Source organism: Dunckerocampus dactyliophorus, chromosome 8, assembly GCF_027744805.1.
Source record: "Dunckerocampus dactyliophorus isolate RoL2022-P2 chromosome 8, RoL_Ddac_1.1, whole genome shotgun sequence".
NCBI lineage: Eukaryota > Metazoa > Chordata > Actinopteri > Syngnathiformes > Syngnathidae > Dunckerocampus > Dunckerocampus dactyliophorus.
The window spans coordinates 28,641,957-28,661,923 of NC_072826.1; the positions used below are offsets into that span (position 1 = coordinate 28,641,957).

The window sequence follows — 19,967 nt, forward strand, 5'->3', positions numbered from 1 at the left end:
GTTTTTTCAGATTATCTATTGTCTCGTTGAAACGTTGCTCAAACAAAAATAATGTTTTCTTAATGTTCGCTCAGCTGTTGAATCTCATATGAAGAAGCAGCCAAAATGGCGACGTATTGTATTTCAGCACAATTAAAAAAACACAAGTGTGTAATTACCGCACAGAGATTAGCGCAGGAATGTCCGAGCCGCTTGGAGCCTCACCTGTTGGGAGTGTAACATGAGCACAGGAGGCGGAGTTTATGCCATTTTCCTCTCCACTTTCCCTAGTTAGCGCCAATACACTGGAGTCTGACTCTGCGGCTGTCACACGACGGATCCACCTGTCTTGTCAAAAATGTCTACGGTGTAATCTTCTCAGTGGATCGTGGGAGCGTTAAAGATGAAGAGAGGACACCTGGCCTTTTTGGGTCGGAAGGACCAGTCCCTCTTCGACACCAGCATCAAAATGAGGGAACTGGGTGAGTACGTTGCATTGAATGGGAAAGTATTTACATTCATTACTAACTGGACGAACTTTGTACTTAATGGGTGCCCCACTGCGATGTAGACAAAACCTCATATGGAAATGTATATTTAACCCAGGGGTGTTTATTATGGACCTGTGGCACATTGTAGAAATAAAATTAAACGCTAAAAACAGCAAAAATGGGAAAAATAGAGGAAAAAGGCACAATGTAAAGAAAAAAGCTGAAATGTAATAACGTAACTAATAACAACACAAAGCTTTGACGTTAAGTATATGTAAATGTTTTTTTTAGCCTTTTTATAACATTAAAAAAAATCAAAGTGGCTTCCTGCGTCCTTTGATTTTTCTTTATGTGGCGGTTGGTGGAAAAAGTCTGGACGCCCCTGATTTAACCCTTCAAACCACTTAATATGTGGAATGTATTTGGACTATCTATTGAGAGGAATGGCAAAACAAACACAATACTGCTTATTGTTGATTGATGCTTCCAGAGACTCTTGAATATGTTTGTGATTGGGTTGCAGTGGGATGAAATTGCATCATACCGAGAGCTGGTTATAATATTTTGTCCCTCATGCAGCTTAACAGGGTAATCAGAATATAAGAAAACATGAAAAGAATAGGAATTGCTGAAACACCATAAAACAAATGCAACAGAAAAATGTGGCAATCACATGAAATGATGCAGGTCCAGAAATGCCAAAAACACACGCACAGACCCCTAAAAAACAACCGCATATGAGAAATGCTGCACGTTGACGACACAAAACAGAAGTTGGCCAGGTTAGTTTGTTTCTTCAAAAGGTGGTTTCTACCTTTTTCTGTACTTTAGTAATGAGCAGAAAACCAACTTTTAGTGAAAAGATACATTTCAAGCATAGCTTTGACCTAAATATTTTTGACAGCTCAAATATCTAAACAACTACATCAATATAAGTAACACAAAAAGGGGTTGTTTTACATCAAAGTAACAATTTATTTACAAATACAGTATAACACCATGAACTATTTACAATTTTCACATTTGGAAGTGAATTAATAATGTGTGCACGTGAGCGTGTGCATGCGTTAACATTTCCCTACAATGTGTAACCTTCTGCACGCTACACTCCTCTCTCACTTCCTCCGTCCTGTCGTGTGTGTTTTTTCTGTCCACATGGTCTCCCGCTGAGCTCTTATCAAATGCACTTCTGCCACCTTCTGGCCGTTTTTATGGCTTAAAATTGCTCTGAAGTGAAATCCATTAGTGTGGAGTTGCGTCATCACCGCTTTTTTTGCCTCTCGGGCGAGCAAAAAATTGTAAAAGACGTATCAATACATTGTTGGGATCCGGCGTTGGGGTTTATAAAAATGTACGTCTTTGGTATTGAATGAATTAAAGACATCAGCATCCCGGGATGGACTACAAAGATAACAGAGCCTAACACAACTGTCAGCTTGGTTTGTCCTATTTAAACAACATACGTTTTCCATATTTTTAGCAATCACTGTCTGTCAATCACTTATTAATTTCAAGCATTAAATCAGTCCATACTGATATTAGCAGAAAATGGATAAGCCCGTATAATGCTGCACTGGCATGAGATCAGTTTGTGTATGGCTTTTGGTGATGGACCACAGTAGGTGACACCATGCAAAGCTGCAAGATGAAAAATCAGGCAGGCGTGTATTAACAAACAATCGGCGGACCGCTTTTAGCACCGCAGCCCCTTCATTGCTTTCATTGCGGCGATCCACACTTTTGTAAGTCAGTATGATGATGTTTTTCCGCACGACTGAGAGACGGCGTGCGCCGTGCGTCTTAAAGAGCCGTGCTGCTGCTGCTCTCGCTTGTCTTTCATCGAGCCTGATGTGAAAAGTGTTAAAGTTAGAAGGTTGACACAACACGCAGACTAAGTGCTTTGGAGCGACACGGCCCTTTCATCACTCAGGACTCCCTGATTGTTCCAATACAATCCTTGACGTTTGTTCAGCCTTGCAAACATAAAACTGTAAATGATGTTTAACACATTCAATCCCAGACATTTTTCAAAAGACAACCCCTTCAGTAGCGGCCATTTTAGAAGATTTTGTTCAGATCTTTCAAGGCACATAGAATATAGTGTTCTATGGCTATATAAACATGGAAAAAGTTTGCTTCTACCTTTTTCCGTTTTTTAGTAATCAGCAGTAGAACGTAGGTAAGTTTAAGGAAAATATCAGTTCCTGACTAAAAAAGGGAGAAAAGCAGCTTTTTGTGAAAAGATGCATTTCAAGCACAACTTTCACCTTGATACAAATATTTTTGCTTTTGTGACAGCTCAAATATCTAAACAACGATACCACAACATAAACAACACAAAAGGGGTTGTTTTACATCAAAATAACAATTTATTTACAAATGTAACACCACAAACTATTTACAATTTTCACATTTGGAACTGAACTGTGTGGGCGTGTGGAAGCAAAGTGGTAGTTTTAGCAAAAAAAAAAAATCTAGTTATACCATGTTTTACATTGGTTTGTGTTATTAATTTGTTCCAAAAGGTCCGACGGGAACCGAAATGTACAAAAACCGAGGCACTTTTTCCCACAGGAAATAACATAAATCCAATTAATCGGCTCCAGACACCCAAAAATATAAAAAAAAAATACATTTTATAGAGAAGAATGATCCTTTTACTTGTGACATTTAAAATTATTAAATTAAAATAAGGAATGACAAATGGATGGAACTTATTGTTGATGTGGACTTCCCGCACATCCCAACGAGATGGAATTCAGTAGTGTTTCTCTGCCTTATCAAATTGCTGTCACCCACAACCTTCTTTGGCCCGATGGTGGGTTATTTAGCAGTCGTATTCAATAAAAAATGCACGGATGGTGAGTCGGCATCACGTAGGATGATTTGTTTGGGGGCTGGATCAAAGGGACTGGTTTGTTAAAAGCATTATTGTACAAAACCGAGACAGCGTACGAAAACCGAGGCTAAATTTCGGGGAAAATTTTCAGTAAAAACTGGGGAGTACGAAAACCGACGTTTGACTGTATATACTTCCAGGCCACAGCAGTAGGTATTTTTGCATGACTGAATTTCAAGGATTCAAAGAAAATGCAATAATAAACGTTGTTCAAGTGATACCCGTCAGACGAGACAAGATTTTGACATTACTTTTAAAGGGTCCCTGACATGATTTATCAACTTTGCTTAAGTATGTTATATATTGTTTGTAATTCTGTTCAACATTGGTCATTTTTTTAAAGTGAATGGTAAATTAGCAAAAATGACATTTATAGTTCAAGGCGCCAGCCAGCAATGACGGGCTAGCTCTCGCTGTTCAGTTTCATTTCCGGAAGTGACGCGATTGGTAAACAAACACAGCTGTTTGAGACAGAGGTTGTTTACAGTGATTTATAGCGACGATTTGAGCAATTTGGTAGAAGAAACAAATGTGGCAACATTGACGTTGTTTTTTGTTGTTTTTTTTCCTTTGTACCGGCAGATTAGCAACCTTTTCCAAGTTGCGTTTTATACTGTACTTTCAAGCCAAATGCTTCTTGTAAAGGTGTTACTTCATGGCAGTCATCAGTGAAATGATTACTGCAAAGAACAGAACTCGAGGTGGGCGTCCATCCGCACTTGCTTTGTTCATTCTTGTCTTAAACCTTCCTCTTTTGGATAAGAAAGTCTTAAACGTTCCTCTTTTGGATAAGAAAACAAACTTATGGCAACAAACATCCAGCAGCGGCACAACATTTTGGCATGACTACTATTTTGGACCAATTTGACGATCTACCTCGAGAAGCGTTTGTTTACTCTAAGACAGGGGTCGGGAACCTTTTTGGCTAAGAGAGCCATGAAAGCCACATATTTTAAAATGTATTTCCGTGAGAGCCATATCATATTTTTTAACACCGAATACAACCAAATGTGTGTATACAGTATTTAAGGAATACTAGCAATTTTAGAATATCAGTCTCTGAATGTATTCTTTGTAATAATGTTGTTATATTGAAGCTAACCAATAATAAATAACTTTTTACCATTAATGCAACTTCTGGTGCTGCATGGTTTTGTGACCTACTCCGTATCTTTCTTTCTTTTCCTTTTTCATCAAAAGGGTTGTCTCTTCACAATTAGCTAGCTGACTATTTGATTAAAGAAGGTTTGATTAAAGGAGGGACAACCCCAATAATAAGTTTTGGTGTCTGACACGGAAAACATGGGAAGGACAGCTGGCATTGCGCTAGAAAAAAAAAAGGATGGGTTAAAATGCATTACAATGCATATTTTGAATTTTGTAATGTTTCTGTTTCTGTAATGTTTTACTTTAAAATGTCAGGAAAACAAATTAAAATAAACACATTTTATGGTGTTAAGAAATGTCTGAGAGCCAGATGCAGTCATCAAAAGAGCCACATCTGGCTCCCGAGCCATAGGTTCCCTACCCCTGCTCTAAGAGGTGTCACTCTGATGATGTCACTTCCGGAAATGAGACTGAACAGCGAGAGCTAGTTTGTTATAGCTGTGGCCATGAATTATAAATGTAAGTTTTGCAAATGTACCCTTTCAAAAATCAAACAATGGAGAACATAATTACAAACAATATATGACATTTTTCAGCAAAGTTGATAAATCATGTCAGGGACCCTTTAAGAAAAGTACAAAGAAAAAAATCTTAAGAAATATGTGACAATATATAAAATATGGCAATCAACAAATTTAATTTCTACTATGTTACACTTTTCTGCACTCTACCTCCACCCACCGAGACAAAGAACTTGTATGACTGACAAAAGGGCTCACTCTGTTCATACCATTGTTCTACGGAACAAGTGCGCCAAGGTGAACCCTATTCCTGCCTGTTATTGAGGTCATCAATAATAAAGTTTGATGGTTGTTTGTCTATATGTGCCCTGCTATTGGCTGGCGACCAGTGCAGGGTGTACCCCGCCTGTCGCCCGAAGTCAGCTGGGATAGGCTCCAGCATACCCCCGTGACCCTAATTAGGATAAGCGGCACAGAAAATGGATGGATGGATGGATTTTCAAGTTTTTTTTTTAATTAATTAATTAATAATTGTCCAGGTCTGATGTCACAAGACTTGTTTTTTTCTGAATGAGAAATCTTTAATTTCGCGACACCCCTTCGTAACGGCAATTGACGGTTTTAAGATTTCAAGAACACATTTTGCCACAAGGTGTAACAAAGCTGTGCTTTTCTTTCCCAGATAATGTTGAGCTGGTGCTGAACTCACCGACCTTTCCTGAGTCGGGTACTGCCAGTGTGCGTGCCAGGCCCACCGTCAAGCATTACACTGTGAGTACGCCACTCAGACATTCATTGGACACTTCTGGATTTTGGAAGGCGTCAGCTATGCCCTCCTGCACAAGTGCCACTATAGTCTCTCACATGTACGGTAGAATAAATATGCAAATGGGGTCCATGAACCAATCCCTGATAAATGACTAGGTCCAACGCTGAAATCAGTCTGTTGTTGCATTCTCGAAAGTGCCGTGCGATAGCTGCTAATTACTACAACAATGATGAACAGTGACTGGTACAGAGGTAAAGGGGGAAAAAAAGAAGCTGCCTCAGTGTTATTATTACTGCATTGTACTTCTTGTTTCACAGGATTCCCTTATGTGAAGCTCACATGAAAAGCATTGCTATTGCCTTGCGCTTGCACTCTGTGAGTGTGTAGGCCAGAGGTGTGTCCAAACCTTTTTCATTCAGGGCAGAATACATACAAATGTGAAAGATACATTTTGTGCATTAAGGATGCTAAAAGCAATCCAGTGTACACACGTCATAGCTTTGTGTTGCGGTGTGATGTGAAGGAGTTGTACGTTCTGCTCCATTTTGATGTTTGCACTGTCTTCATCCCAATCATTTCTTATCTTCAAGTGGAAGTCGCAACGCTTTTGTGAAAAAGCGATGCGTCATAGCACAGACCTAAACACTCTGGTTGGCACACCCCAGTGCGTGGGTGTGTTTGCGTCTCAGGCATGCTGGACGTGGCACACCCAGCAGCGCATGTGCAGGAACGACTCATGCTGATGAAAGTCAAGTCCTGGTGCAGCATAGAAAGCATGCGCGTGAACTCGAACTGGACATGCTTCAGTGACACGCCCTTGTACCTGAGTTGCAGGCATGCATACCTATGGAGCCTATACTGATGTGTTGTCAGCCTCTAATGACATGTGAACGCTCCATACACATGATTGAAGATGTTGTTTTACTGTACTGCAGTGTTTTCACAAACATTAACTGTCATACAAGTCGGGCTGCAAATAACCATTATTTTCTTAGTTGATTAATCTGAAGCTTTTTTTATTCATCGAGTAATCGGTTAGGCCCTACACCGGGGGTGTCCTAAGTGCGGCTCGGCAGGCATTTACGTCCAACGGCTGTTTTGTTTTTTTTTATTATTGGCCCTCAGCACATTCTAAAACTACAATTAAACGAGAAAGCTAAAAAAAAAAAAACAGCAAACATGGAGAAAAAAAGCAGTAATTTTACAAGAATAAAGACAAAATATTAGAAAAAAGTCATAATATGAAGAGAAACATTTTATGAGAAACAGAGAAAACACAGAATAAAATTGCAGTTTTAGAAATTTAGGTTGGGTAAAAGTTATAATATTCCGATAATACAGTCATCTCTCGTTTATCACGGTTAATCGGTTCTAGACTCGACCCCGATAAATGAATTTCCGCATTATACGATTCAATGTTAATAAACGGAATATTTTTGTAGTTAGAGAATAGACAACCTGTTTATGACTTTCCAAATACGTTTTTTTGAACATTTTTAGAGCCCTGGAGAAATGAAATAACACCCCTATAGTCACCTTTACGCTCCTATTATTTATTGTTTACATCACATTGGGCAACTCTTATGCTGCAGGGACTCGAGACGGCTACTAGCTAGCAAGCTAATGAACTAACAAGTGGTTCTCAATTATTTTCTGTCATGCCCCCACTGGGGGACAGAAATACTATTGAGAAACAGATATCTATTTATTTATCTGTACTCTACAGACTGAAATCAAAACTGAAACTAGAGAAATGCAACAAAATGGACAGCAGTGAAGCATACAAGCATATTCAAGAGTCAAACTGCATGCTGTGTATGACAAATTCATACATGTTGGCATGTCTGCACCAATAAGTCCCCCGTGCCTCTCAGCCCCACCCCCCCCTCCCCCGAGCATCCAAGTCAACTATTTGAGAAGCACTGAGTTAACCAGTTAGCCTTTAATTTATTTCCCCAAAACCGAAGAATCCAAAAACTTACCACTTCCACACTCAATGGGAGAACTTTTTCACTCTTATCATGTGGGACATGCCATGGCTCACTTCATGACTTCATGCAGTGTTAAGGTAATGTAATGTAATGTAAGGTAATGTCTCAATGTTTTGTGTTATTACTGCAGCCAAGTGACCAGAATACTACATACAGTATCACTTGTATTTCCATATGTTTTGACTAATAATAGACCATATTCTACTACAAAACAGCCATCTTTTATTACTGAATTCATTTCTAAAAAAAAAATAAAATAAAGTAACTTAATACACTCCTGATCAAAATCTTGCCAGTTGAAACATTGCTACAATTTTCATTTTGCAGATTTGGATCTTAATGAGGTTTTAAGTAGCTAGTAACTACAATATGCAAAAACAAGAAGGGAGTGAGACAAAAAGCATTTTGAAAAAGTAATTTATTGAAAACAACAATTAAACTGAAATAGGCTGTTCATCAGCTCATCAAAAGTTTAAGACCACAGGCTATAAAAGCCAAAATCTGCTCAAAATGTTCATTTTCTGTCAGGCATTCACACTGTCATGCCCCCCTGATGGCTAAAGCTAAGAAGCTTTCTCTTTTTGAATGTGGTGGGATTGTGGAGCTGCATAAGCAAGGCCTCTCGCAGCGTGCCATTGCTGCTGAGGTTGGGAGCAGTAAATCAGTCATTCTACATTTTCTTTAAAGATCCTGAGCATTATGGAACAAAAAAGTCAAGTGGTAGACCCAAAAAAAACACACCTGCGCTGAGCCGGAGGATCCGATTGGCTGTCCATCAAGACACAGGGCGGTCTTCCACCCACATGAAGGCCCTTACTGGTGCCGATTGCAGCGCAATAACCATCAGACAGCATCTGCGGGAAAAGGGTTATAAAACAAAAAAGGAATTCAAAGACCTCGTCTCCTTCAACGCCACAAAACTGCCCGTTTAGACTTTGCCAGGGAGCATCAAACATGGGACATTGAAAGGTGGAAAAAGTTTTATTCTCTGATGAGAAAATGTAACCTTGACGGTCCAGATGACTTCCAACGTTACTGGCATGACAAGGAGATCCCACCTGAGATGTTTTCTACCGAATACAGTGGAGGGGGGTCCATCATGATCTGGGGTGCTTTTCCATTCAGTGGAACACCGGAGCTTCAGGTGGTGCAGGGTCGTCAAACGGCGGAGCAGTTGGAGCTTCCTGTTCCCACTAGCCTCCTGGAAACACATCAAGCATGCACAAACAATTTTTTGAAGTGATTAACAAGAACGGTGGAGCTTCTCATTACTGAGTCCTGCTGAGAACATTTTTGTTTTTTGTTTGTTTTTTTTTTGTTATTTTTTGAGCGATGGTCTTAAACTTTTGATCAGCTGATAAACAGCCTATTTCACTTTAATTGTTGTTTTCAATAAATTACTTTTTCAAAATGCTTTTTGTCTCACTCCCCCTTCTTGTTTTTGCATATTGTAGCTCTACTAAAAACTTCATTAAGATCCAAATGTGCAAAATGCAAATTCTAGCAATTTTTCAACTGGTCTTAAGATTTTGATCAGGAGTGTATAGTGAGGGAGTGATAATCGAACAGCGATAGTGCGATGGCCGACTGTATTATGAGTATAACAACATAATATTAAGAGAAAAAAAATGCACAAAAAGAAAGAAAAGAATAAAATAAAAACAGCAAAAATGGTAAAATGAACAAAAAAGGAGTAACGTAAGGAGAAAAGCTTCATTCGTACTAATAATACATATTGTCATTCCATATCTGTCTTGTCTGCATATCTACAGTATGTGGTGGTTTAGTTTTGTTGCTTTAAACACAAAGGAAGTAAGGACTAAGCAAATGAATCAAATATTCACATTTTTGTGTTTTTTGCATGGTGTTAAAAAAAAAGTGTTAAAGAAAAGAAATACATCAAAAACAATCAATATTTGTCTAAACCGCAGACGCATGTGTGCCACTTTCAAAAATATCATTTGTCATGAATAAACTATTGCTCTAGCTATATTCTGCATTTATTTTTGCATTATACAATGTTTTTTACTGCTGTGTGTATTACTTATTCACTGATCTTTAATGTCTTATCTTCATTTATTTTCATTTGATATTTAATTAGTTTTTATGCTTTTTTATTTTCATCCTATTTATTCACATTAATTAATTTATTCACATTGATTAAACAATTTAAATATCAGTCAGTGACAGCACAACTGAACACAAAATGCAACTTTTTATTGTTAAGGGAGAAAAAAAAAATCAAAACCTACACGGCCCTGTGTGGAAAAAGTGATTGTGATTTTGGACTTCTAAAGCTGTCATCGGGGCGGACCTGGTACATTGATCGAGCATTTCCTGTGCCAAGTTAAGCCCTGCTGGATTGTGTATTGTGGCAACAGGATCTTTGTTTTTGGTGAGGTGTGATGAGAGCAAATCTTTTCAATCAGACGTTGTGGTTTGTGAGTGACAGCCTGTCAGTTTTGTCTACCAGGGAACCCAAGACAATGCCGTGAGCAATCATAGGTGGATCCTCTTCCTTTTCTCTGATTCACCAGGCGTTGCACGGCGTGCGAAGCATGCGAGGGAGGTGCACACTGGTGTACGTTGTGGAAACCTTTTTGTTACATATACATATTACAGAAATGTCATTTTTATTTTTAGGACAGTAGAACGGAGATAGAGGAGCAGAACAAGCATGCATGTTATTTACCTATGTTATTTACAATGGTGTGAAAAAGTGTTGGCCCCTTTCTTGATTTCTTATTTTTTTGCATGATTGTCACACTTAAATGTTTCAGATCATCAAAGAAATTGATTCCATTTAAAGCTAAAACATAACTTAACTGAGATTAATTGAGATCTATCAGTGTGGAAAAGGTTATAAAGCCATTTCTAAAGCTTTGGGACTCCAGCAAACCACAGTGAGAGCCATTATCCACAAATGGTGAAAACATGGAACAGTGGTGAACCGTCCCAGGAGTGGCCGGCCAGCCAAAGTTACCCCAAGAGCGCAGCAACGACTCATCCAAGAGGTCAGTAAAGACCTGACAACATCTGAAGAACTGCAGGCCTCACTTGCCTGAGTTAAGGTCAGTGTTCATGACTCCACCTTAAAAAAGAACAGCCTGCATAGCAGAGTTCCAAGACCAAAACCACTGCTCAACAAAAAAACATTAAGGCTTGTCTCAATTTTGCCAGAAAACATCTTGATGATCCCCAAGACCTTTGGGAAAATACTCTGTGGTCTGACGAGACAAAAGTTGAACTTTTTGGAAGGTGTGTGTCCCATTATATCTGGCGTAAAAGTAACATCATACCAACAGTAAAATATGGTGGTGGTAGTGTGATGGTCTGGGGCTGTTTTGCTGCTTCAGGACCTGGAAGACTTGCTGTGATAAATGGAACGATGAATTCTGCTACCTACCTAAAAAAAACCTGAAGGAGAATGTCAGGCCATCTGTTCATTTAAAAACTGCATTTTGTGTTCAGTTGTGTTGTCATTGACTAATATTTAAATTTGTTTGGTGATCTGAAGCATTAAGTGTGACTAACATGCAAAAAGATAGGAAATCGGGAAGGGGCAAACACTTTTTCACACGAGTGTATATCAGTGGGCTACGTTTTAGTTTTACATAACAATCAACCTGCCGTGGTTGAGAACTGGTTTGTTCACTCTGCAGTGACGGCTTGCATGCTTTTCAGAAAACGCTTAGAACAGAATGCACAGATCTCACAGCTGTTCACTGGCTTGTGCGCTTTTGTTATACCAGAGATTGTAATTATGTTTGCTTTTTCCCCCTCCCCTTTTCCTCACACACACACACACACACACACACACACAGCCATCTGAGAGTTCTCAAGGGTTTGCTGTTCCAACGCCCAAAGTCCCAGTCCTTCCCCCTATCAACGGTCCAAAGATCAATGGTGCAGGTGAGCGCCTGTTGCTTAACTCCCCTCATGCATGTGCTCTTTCATAGCCCATAGCCCAGGATTTGACCTTTCATGCTGGGAACTATCCGTATCATTTTTGCTTCGAGCAGGGGTGTCCAAACTTTTGCCAGCAAGGGCCACAAAGTGATAAATGAAAGGATGCAACTTTGCCACTTGGATATTTTGTAAAGCAACACATGTAGCCATGCTAAAATATGATACTGCGTCTCAGCTGTCATAAAGGTGAAAAACTTATTAGTACCAACTTCGCTCTCTTTTCCAATTTTTGCTGATTTTTCAAAATTATTTTCTGCTTAAATAATCATTGTAATTTTCTCTTTGCAATATTATTACTTTATTCTCATAACATTTTCACTTTATTGCCATAATATAACTTTCTCTTCAGCCTACTTTTTTGAAAATTAAAAAAATAACATTATTTTTGCCCCTAATATTACGTGTTTATTCTTGTACTATTGTGTTTTTTTCCTCTCAAAATTTTGACTTTATTCTCCTAAAAATTGTGTCTGTTTTCCTTTTCTGCTGGGTTTTTTTTTTAAATATTTCTCAACTACTTTTTTTCTTGTAAATTTTCTTATTTTTTCCCCAAAATATTTTTGACTTTTTTCTCAGAACATTATTACTTGTTCTACAACCTAATTTTTTGAAAATTACAGCTTTATTTGTTTTGTTTCTCATATTACGACTTAACAAAAATAACATCTGTTTTCTTTAATATTTCAACTTTATGCTACTTAAATGATGTTATTTTATTACCAGATTATTTTTTGTAAAATTACAATTTTGTCATTGGATTACAACTTTTTTCTCGTAATATTTCAACATTATTCTTGCGAAATGACAACTGTTTTCTCTATTTTTGCTGTTTTGTTTTGTTTTTAATCTCAATTATTTAAACTTTTATCTTGTAAATTTTGTATTCTTTATTCCGAAAGTATTTTGACTTTATTCGCGGAACATTGTAACTTGACTTGCAAAATGATGACTTTCTTGTTAGATGACAACTTTTTTCTCTTAATATTTTGACATTATTCTTGTGACGTTAGTTTTCTCTATTACGGGTTTTCTTTTTTTCCAACGTACTTAAATGATGTTATTTTTCCTCGTAATATTACTAGTTTATTTTTGTAATATGATGACTTTTTCTCGTTAGATTACAACTTTTTTTTTCTCTTAATATTTGGACTTTAGTCTTGTAAAATTACATCTTTTTTCTGCTAGTGTTTCAACTATTTCAGCGTTTTTTTGGTCAATTTTCTTCTCTTTATTCCCAAAATATTTTGACTTTATCTTCGCAACATTCTAACTTTTTCTGCAAACTAAATTTTCCAAAAAATGTACACTTTATTCGTTGTTTTGTTTGTATTTCATAATATTTTGGCTCCTTAAATGACATTATTTTGCCTCACAATTTTACCAGTTTATTTTTTGTAAAATTATGACTTGGCTCTTAATATTTTGACTTAACTCTTTTTGTGAAATTCTATTTTTAGAATGTGGATGTGGCCCCCGAGCCGCACTTTGGACACCCCTGGCTTAGAGCCACTATTCATCTATTCATAGCTGCAGTGCAGGTGTTTGTTGGTCCGGTGCGTTGCTCAACAAACTCTGAATGTGCCGCACCGCCAACCAGATGACATTTACAAAAAGGGAGTGTTCCATCCTGGAAAACAAGAAAATATGCTCCTACTTTTATTTGACCTTCTCAATCTATGAATCCCATCACTAATAATTAACAGTAGGAAACATCGGTTGCAGTGGTGGAGCAGTTTGACTATGTGCCCCGTGTCTAGTAACTTTTTAAAGTTTTTATTTATTTTTTCATAAAAAGCACTGTGAACAACCTAAATTGATTTCTTACCGATGTTGTGTTCATCAATAATTAACATCTCAGTCATTCTGTCTCTCGTTTCATAGCCAATGGAAATCCGTTAACGTATAGCTTAGTGGAGGACGACGTATTTGTTCCGCCTCCTCCCTCCATGGCCCCTCCCCCGCCACCAGAGACATTCATCCTCCCTCCACCAGACTTCCTGGGTTACCTCAGCGCTGCAGAACTTGCCTCCTTTCAGCCGCCTCCGATGCCTGCCCCCAAGGCACCCCTCAAGGGGGAGAAGAATCAAAGCGTCATTAACCCCCCGTTGGTCCCCCCGCCAAAGCCCCCGTCCACAGGCTCCAGTAGCTCTGCATCCTCCACGGCCATTTCAAAACCATCCCCAGCCAAAGTCCCCAAACATCCAAATTTTGCCCCGCCATTGCCCCCTTCCAAAGGACAACAGAAGACCGTTAAGACCCCGCCTCCGAAGCCTATTCGACTCTCATCTATGTCCAACCTGGACTCCCCGACACACACTCCAGCCCCGCCGCGGCCTGTGCAGACCCCCACACAGTCAACCTTCAATCCCCAAAACACCGCAAAGCTTTACCACGTTTCCAACGCCTCAGTCCTCAGCGGCTACGAGGAACGAGACGTGAAACCCAAGCAGATGTTACTGCTGGAGGAGTCTGGCTCGGCCAAGCCGGCGCCAATGTTGGTCCAGGTGGATGGAAATGTCCCCCGGGCGACACCAACCAAGCCGTTTCGCAAAGAGAATACACAAAGCGTGCATCCCTCTGGGCCACTTCTTCATGAGACCAAAAATGCTGCGTATCACAAAGAGAATTTACCAAGTATGCCGTCTTCTCAGCCAGCCAAAGATGTCGCGTATCACAAAGACCGTCCACAAAGTCTGCCACCCTCACAGTCACCCACGCCTGAGGTGACCACAAAGACCAATGCAGTGACCGTATCACCAAACAGTGAAGCTATCACACCTCTCCAGGTGCCATACCAAGTACCGAGAAAGCTTCTGATTGGGAACAGAACTCAGTTAACGTCTGAGGAAGTCCAAGGCAGACTTGGTCTCAAACCAAAATTCAGTCCTGTGTTAGATCATAAACTACGCAACCTGAAGGATGGTAAAAGCAGTGCGTCTCAAGAGGGGCCTGCGGCTTCCCCATTGGCTCTGCTAATGGCAGCTAAGGAGAGAGAGAGGTTCAAGGGCTTTGCGTCCCACCAAAACGGCGCTACGACGTACAAACAACGCAGACGAAGCGTTCAAACTAATTCCAATCCCGGATCTTCCATCCTTCCAAGAGCCGTCTCAACTTCTTCGCTCTTTCATCACGACCAAGTCCAAGTCAGTCCAACGTCTGTCCATCCCACGCAGGGAACAAAATCGGCGGCCATCGCACGAACGGGCAATCAGTCGACGTCCAGCGGGTCAGCTTACGCTTTCACAGAACCGGCGTCACCAGTGGGAGAGAGCGACCGACTCACAAATGTTAAACCTGCCAGACTTGGAGAGCAGCAGGAAGCGTTAGATATGCCGTTACTCCCCCCGCCTCCAGAGTTTGATGACTTGGACATCATGACGGAGCCACCTCCCTCCATTCGTCCTCCAGACCCCCCACCGATAAAGGCACGACAGGCAAATTTAAACTCTCTTCCACCGGCCCACATTCCGCCTGCACCGGGACCGAAACAGCCTCCCATCTACGTCAACGTCACTCCGAAGACGCACCTCCAGACGAAACCCAAAGCAGACCCCGCGCAGCTGCCGTCCCCTCAGCTGCCGTCCCCTCAGTCTCCAAGCCAGGCCACGCTGGTGAGCATCTTGCAAAAAAAGATGCTGGAAATGGACCACAAAATTTCTCCAACGGTAGAGGCAGACGACAGCACCGAAGACTGGGGCGCCCCGCTTTCTGAGAACACCAAAGTGGCTGTGTTGCCAAAGACGGCGCCACCGGCCAAGAAGGCTTCTCATGAGGTCACCCAAACAACAAAACCACAACAACACAGGCAGGAGATGCAAGGCAGGGTGGTTAGAAAATATCAGGACACCGACAGGTAAGCCCCGCCCCCCGTCTTTACCTGCTGTTTGTTGACTTGTTTTCAATCTTCACTGCCAAGCATTTATGACCACATAGTGAACAATGAAAGGATGCACCTTTGCCACGTTCATATTTTATAAAGCAAAACATGTACTGTACATATGCTAACATACTGTATGCTAACAAGTTCCTGTTGGGGTTTTTTCCCAAATATTTCAACTTTCTTCATAAATAATCTCATAAATGTTCTTTTTCCTTTATTCCCATAATATTTTGACTTTCTTCCCTTAATATTATAACTTCCCCCCCCCCGACCTAATTTTCCAAAAATGACAGCTTTATTTGGTTTTCTTACTTAAAACAAAACTATTTTTTCTTTGATAGTTCAACTCTTATGTTACTAAAATGACATGATTTTTCCTCATATTACAAGTTTATTCTTGTAAAATAGCAACTTTTTTTCTCATTAGAATACAACTTTTTTATTTTAATATTTTGACTTTATTTGTGTAAAATTACAGCTTTTTTCCCATTTCTTCTGTTGCTGTTTTTAATGTTTCTAACTCTTTCAACTTTCTTCATGTAAATATTCTTCTCGTAATTATAATATTTTTTTTCCCATATTTTGATTTTATTCTCCTAACATTATAACTTTTTCTGCGACCTAATTTTCCAAAAATGACTTTTTGTTGTTTTGTTTCTCACCTTTTAAAATAAATAAATAAGCAACACATTTTTTCTTTCAACTCTGTGCTGCTAAAATGGCATTTTTTCCTCATATTACAAGTTAATTCTCAGAAATTTGCAACTTTTTTTACTTGTTCAAATGCGACTTTTCTCTTAATATTCTGACTTGATTCTTGTAAAATTACAGCTTTTTCATTTCCTTTCTATTTTTATTTTTGTAAACTTTCGCCTCATTATGAAACTTTATTCCCGTAATATTTTGACTTTATTTTCGTAACATTACAACTTTTTCCGCAATCTAATTTGACCAAAATTACCACTTTGTTGTTTTGCTTCTTATATTCTTTTTCTTTCTAAAATGATGTTATTTTTCCTCCTAATTTTATGAGTTGACGTTTGATTTTGACTTTTTTTTTCTTTTCATATTTTGACTTAATTCTCAAAAAGTCAGTTTTTCCCATTTTCGTTGTTCTCTCTGTACATTTTCTATTTCAACTTTCTTCTTGTCAGTTTTCTTCTTGTAATCATGACTTTATTCCCATAATATTTAGACTTTATTCTCATAACATTACAACTTTTTACACAATCACATTTTCCAAATATTACAGTTTTTTTGTTTGTTTATTTGTTATTTGTTTAATTACACTTTTTAAAAAATACTATTTCCACTCTCTGCTACTACAGTGGTATTATTTTTCCTCACAATATTACAACATTTTTATAAAATTTACTTTTTCTTGTTAAATTTCAACTTTTTTCTCTTCATATTTCCTCTTGTAAAATGATTGCAGATTTATCCATTTTTGCTTGTGAAATTATAATTTCAGAATGTACCATGGGCCAAAAAAAACCCAAAAACGAAACAGCCACGGGCCTTAAATGGCCCCTGGGCCGCACTTTGGACACCCCTGCTGTTTACTTTCCATAGTAATTGTGCCGTGGGAAGATATTGTGTGACGTACTGTCCAGTACATGCGAGGCATGCCGTGACTTTTGTGAGATGGCGTCTAATGTTCCACATGTCCTCCTTTTCAGCAATGGACCACATTCAAGTCATCAGTACGGCATGACGTATCGAGTAAGGCCTGGAACAAAACAGCCCATCACCCTCATCAGAAAAGGACCATCTTGATGAGACGGGTATTCCTTTATTTGTTTCTAGTCTATTTTCCATCCATGTGCATTGAAGGAATGTGTACATGATGGAAAGAGGCTGGACCGTGCTCTCTTTTGTATTTATTTACTGTAAATGAGGCCTTTTGAAGCAGAGCATTAACTCACTTGCACGTAACTTTGTACATGACCCACTTAATGAATGAATGTAAATTCTAATACTTCATTTAATAGCGTCAATTGAAATGAACTACACACCCTGTACATGTAATCATCATTCACTGTTACACTTTGTATACTGAAGGGCCTCTTAATTAGCATTTAAGTGCACTCAAATGAAAATTCATCAATAGTTCATGAGACACTTTATACATGTAAAGGCTGTATTATTTTAATACGTTCATCCTCTATGCACATTTGACCAACAGCTCAATCTGATGAATAAATTTTCATTTGATCACAAGTTATTTGTGTGCCAGCTTGTGGGCTTTCCTCTTCGTTTTAGTATATCTCGCTTCTGTCTCGGTCAGAGGTGTCCAAACATAAAATAAAAAGAATATAAGAAACAAGATTTGCATACATACAAATGGTGTGAAAAAATATCCGGTAAGTAAATATGAATAAATTGACACTTGCAAGGGAGGACAGACGGTGAATGATCTTCCACAGACAGGTGAGGTATTGTAGACCTGGATGGCGTGTGGAATGAATTAAGTTCTGTAGCGTTTACGGTGGGAACGGAACTGGAGGAGTCTGTTGGAAAAAGAGCTCCGCTGCCCCATCCATTGTCCGATGGAGTGGGTGGGTGGGGTTGTCCATGATGGAGAGCAGTTTGCCCAGTGTCCTCCGGTCTCTCACTGTTAGAAACGTCTCCGAATGAATCAGCTTGCTGCACACATCGAAGGACCTACGCTTCCTCAGGAAGTAGAGTGCGCTCATGCCCTCCTGGTAGACGGCGTTGCTGCTGTCCTTCCAGGCCAGTCTGCAGTTCATGTGGACTCCCAAGTAATTGTAGTGGTCCACCACTGACACCTCCCATCCCTGAATAGTGAAATGGATCACCAGCTCACCATTGATCCCTTGTGCATTAAAGATGCTAAAAGCAGTGCACCGAAGGTGAATACAGAACAGGTGTTCCTCGGGTTACACACGGGTTCTGGAGGACTGTGATATCAGTCGTGTTTGGGTTAAGTTGCGTTTTACATCTAAAAAGAATGTTAACATTATCATGACATTATCTTTGTCACATCCGTAGTGCAAGTGGATCAATTATAAGCCGTCTTTTCTTGGTTCCATAAATAAAAAAAAAAAATCTGAGATTTCAAGAATAAAGTAAAAAATTTACAAGAAAAAAAAGTCGTAAATTTATGAGAAATAAAGTGGTTATATTAGGTGTGATACGTGTCAGAGGGACAACAGAGCACAGCTCTTCAGGAAGGAAGGAAACTTTGCTCTCGCTTCAGGCAAACGTTTATTTATAACGTGGCAGCAAAACACAGCAGTCGAGCATTTAGCATTGAGATTAGCATGTCTAGCTAGCCCTTCTCACTTCCGCCTTCCTTACCCCGCCTCCTCCACGTGCCACTAACAGTCACATAAGTCCCCCCCTTCTCATAGCTGTCGCAGGCAATGCCCGTAACATAAAGTTCCACGTTTTTTCTCGTAAATTTATTATTTTATTCTCAAAATCTCAGATTATTTTATTAGTTCAATCAGAGAGGAGAAATATGATCTTGGAGGAAAATTAAACTTAAAACATTTATATGCGAGAACTACGCTGAAAACCCACAGCATTTCCGTGTGTGGAATTAAACTATGGAACGGATTGAGTAAGGAACTCAAACAAAGTACAGAGATGAGCACATTCAAACAACAATACAAGCAGTTGGTGTTTGCTAAATACAAGGCAGAAGAGTCTTGACCATCACAATGATGTTCTGTCAGGCTTGTTTTTTTTTTTTATTTATATATTTTATATATATATATATATATATATATATATATACATATAGCTATTTTTGTCTTTTACTGTTATTTATTATTACTCTTATTATAGAAAACACGACATGGAACGCAGGAAGTGAAGAACATGTACTGTACTAGATGTGAAATGGATGGGGGTTAGGATTAAATAAGCTCTGCTTCTTCCTACTCCTTTTGGACATGTGGAACTGTGAAAGGATGATTCATGAGATGTATTCCATTGGAACCTTCATGTTCAAATAAACTAAACCAAACCAAACCAATTTTAATACTCTGTCGTAACAGGCATTGCCTGAGACAGCTATGAAAACGGGGGACTTAATTGGCCTTTGGTCTTGGACAATTTCCGACTTTACTCTGGAAATCTCAGATTTTATTTTTCCCCTTCCAATGTGGTTTGAATAGTCCGTCTTACGCTTAAGTCTGCAGCGCATCTGCGTGCTTTGCGTAAGAGTTTACGTACCACAATCTTTGTGAATAAAGATATAGAAACATCCCCGTACGAAGTCTTTTACTACTATAAGTCATGAAATAAGCCCCCAATAGAATACATAAATGAAGTATGGTTATTGACCATTTATAATTCACACTTAAATTACCTAGGGCTGTCAATCAAGAATT

General features: G+C 39.1%; 1 protein-coding gene across 1 annotated transcript; it reads left to right on the top strand.

Annotated features, from left to right (window-relative positions):
* The first annotated feature begins 270 nt into the window (after positions 1-270).
* Positions 271-18,097, top strand: LOC129185942 (uncharacterized protein C6orf132 homolog). Its single transcript, XM_054783640.1, has 5 exons — positions 271-461; positions 5,680-5,768; positions 11,582-11,669; positions 13,608-15,579; positions 17,286-18,097. Exons 1-5 carry the CDS (start codon positions 383-385, stop codon positions 17,380-17,382), a joined length of 2,325 nt encoding a protein of 774 aa, XP_054639615.1. The 5' UTR covers positions 271-382; the 3' UTR covers positions 17,383-18,097.
* The last annotated feature ends 1,870 nt before the right edge of the window (positions 18,098-19,967 follow it).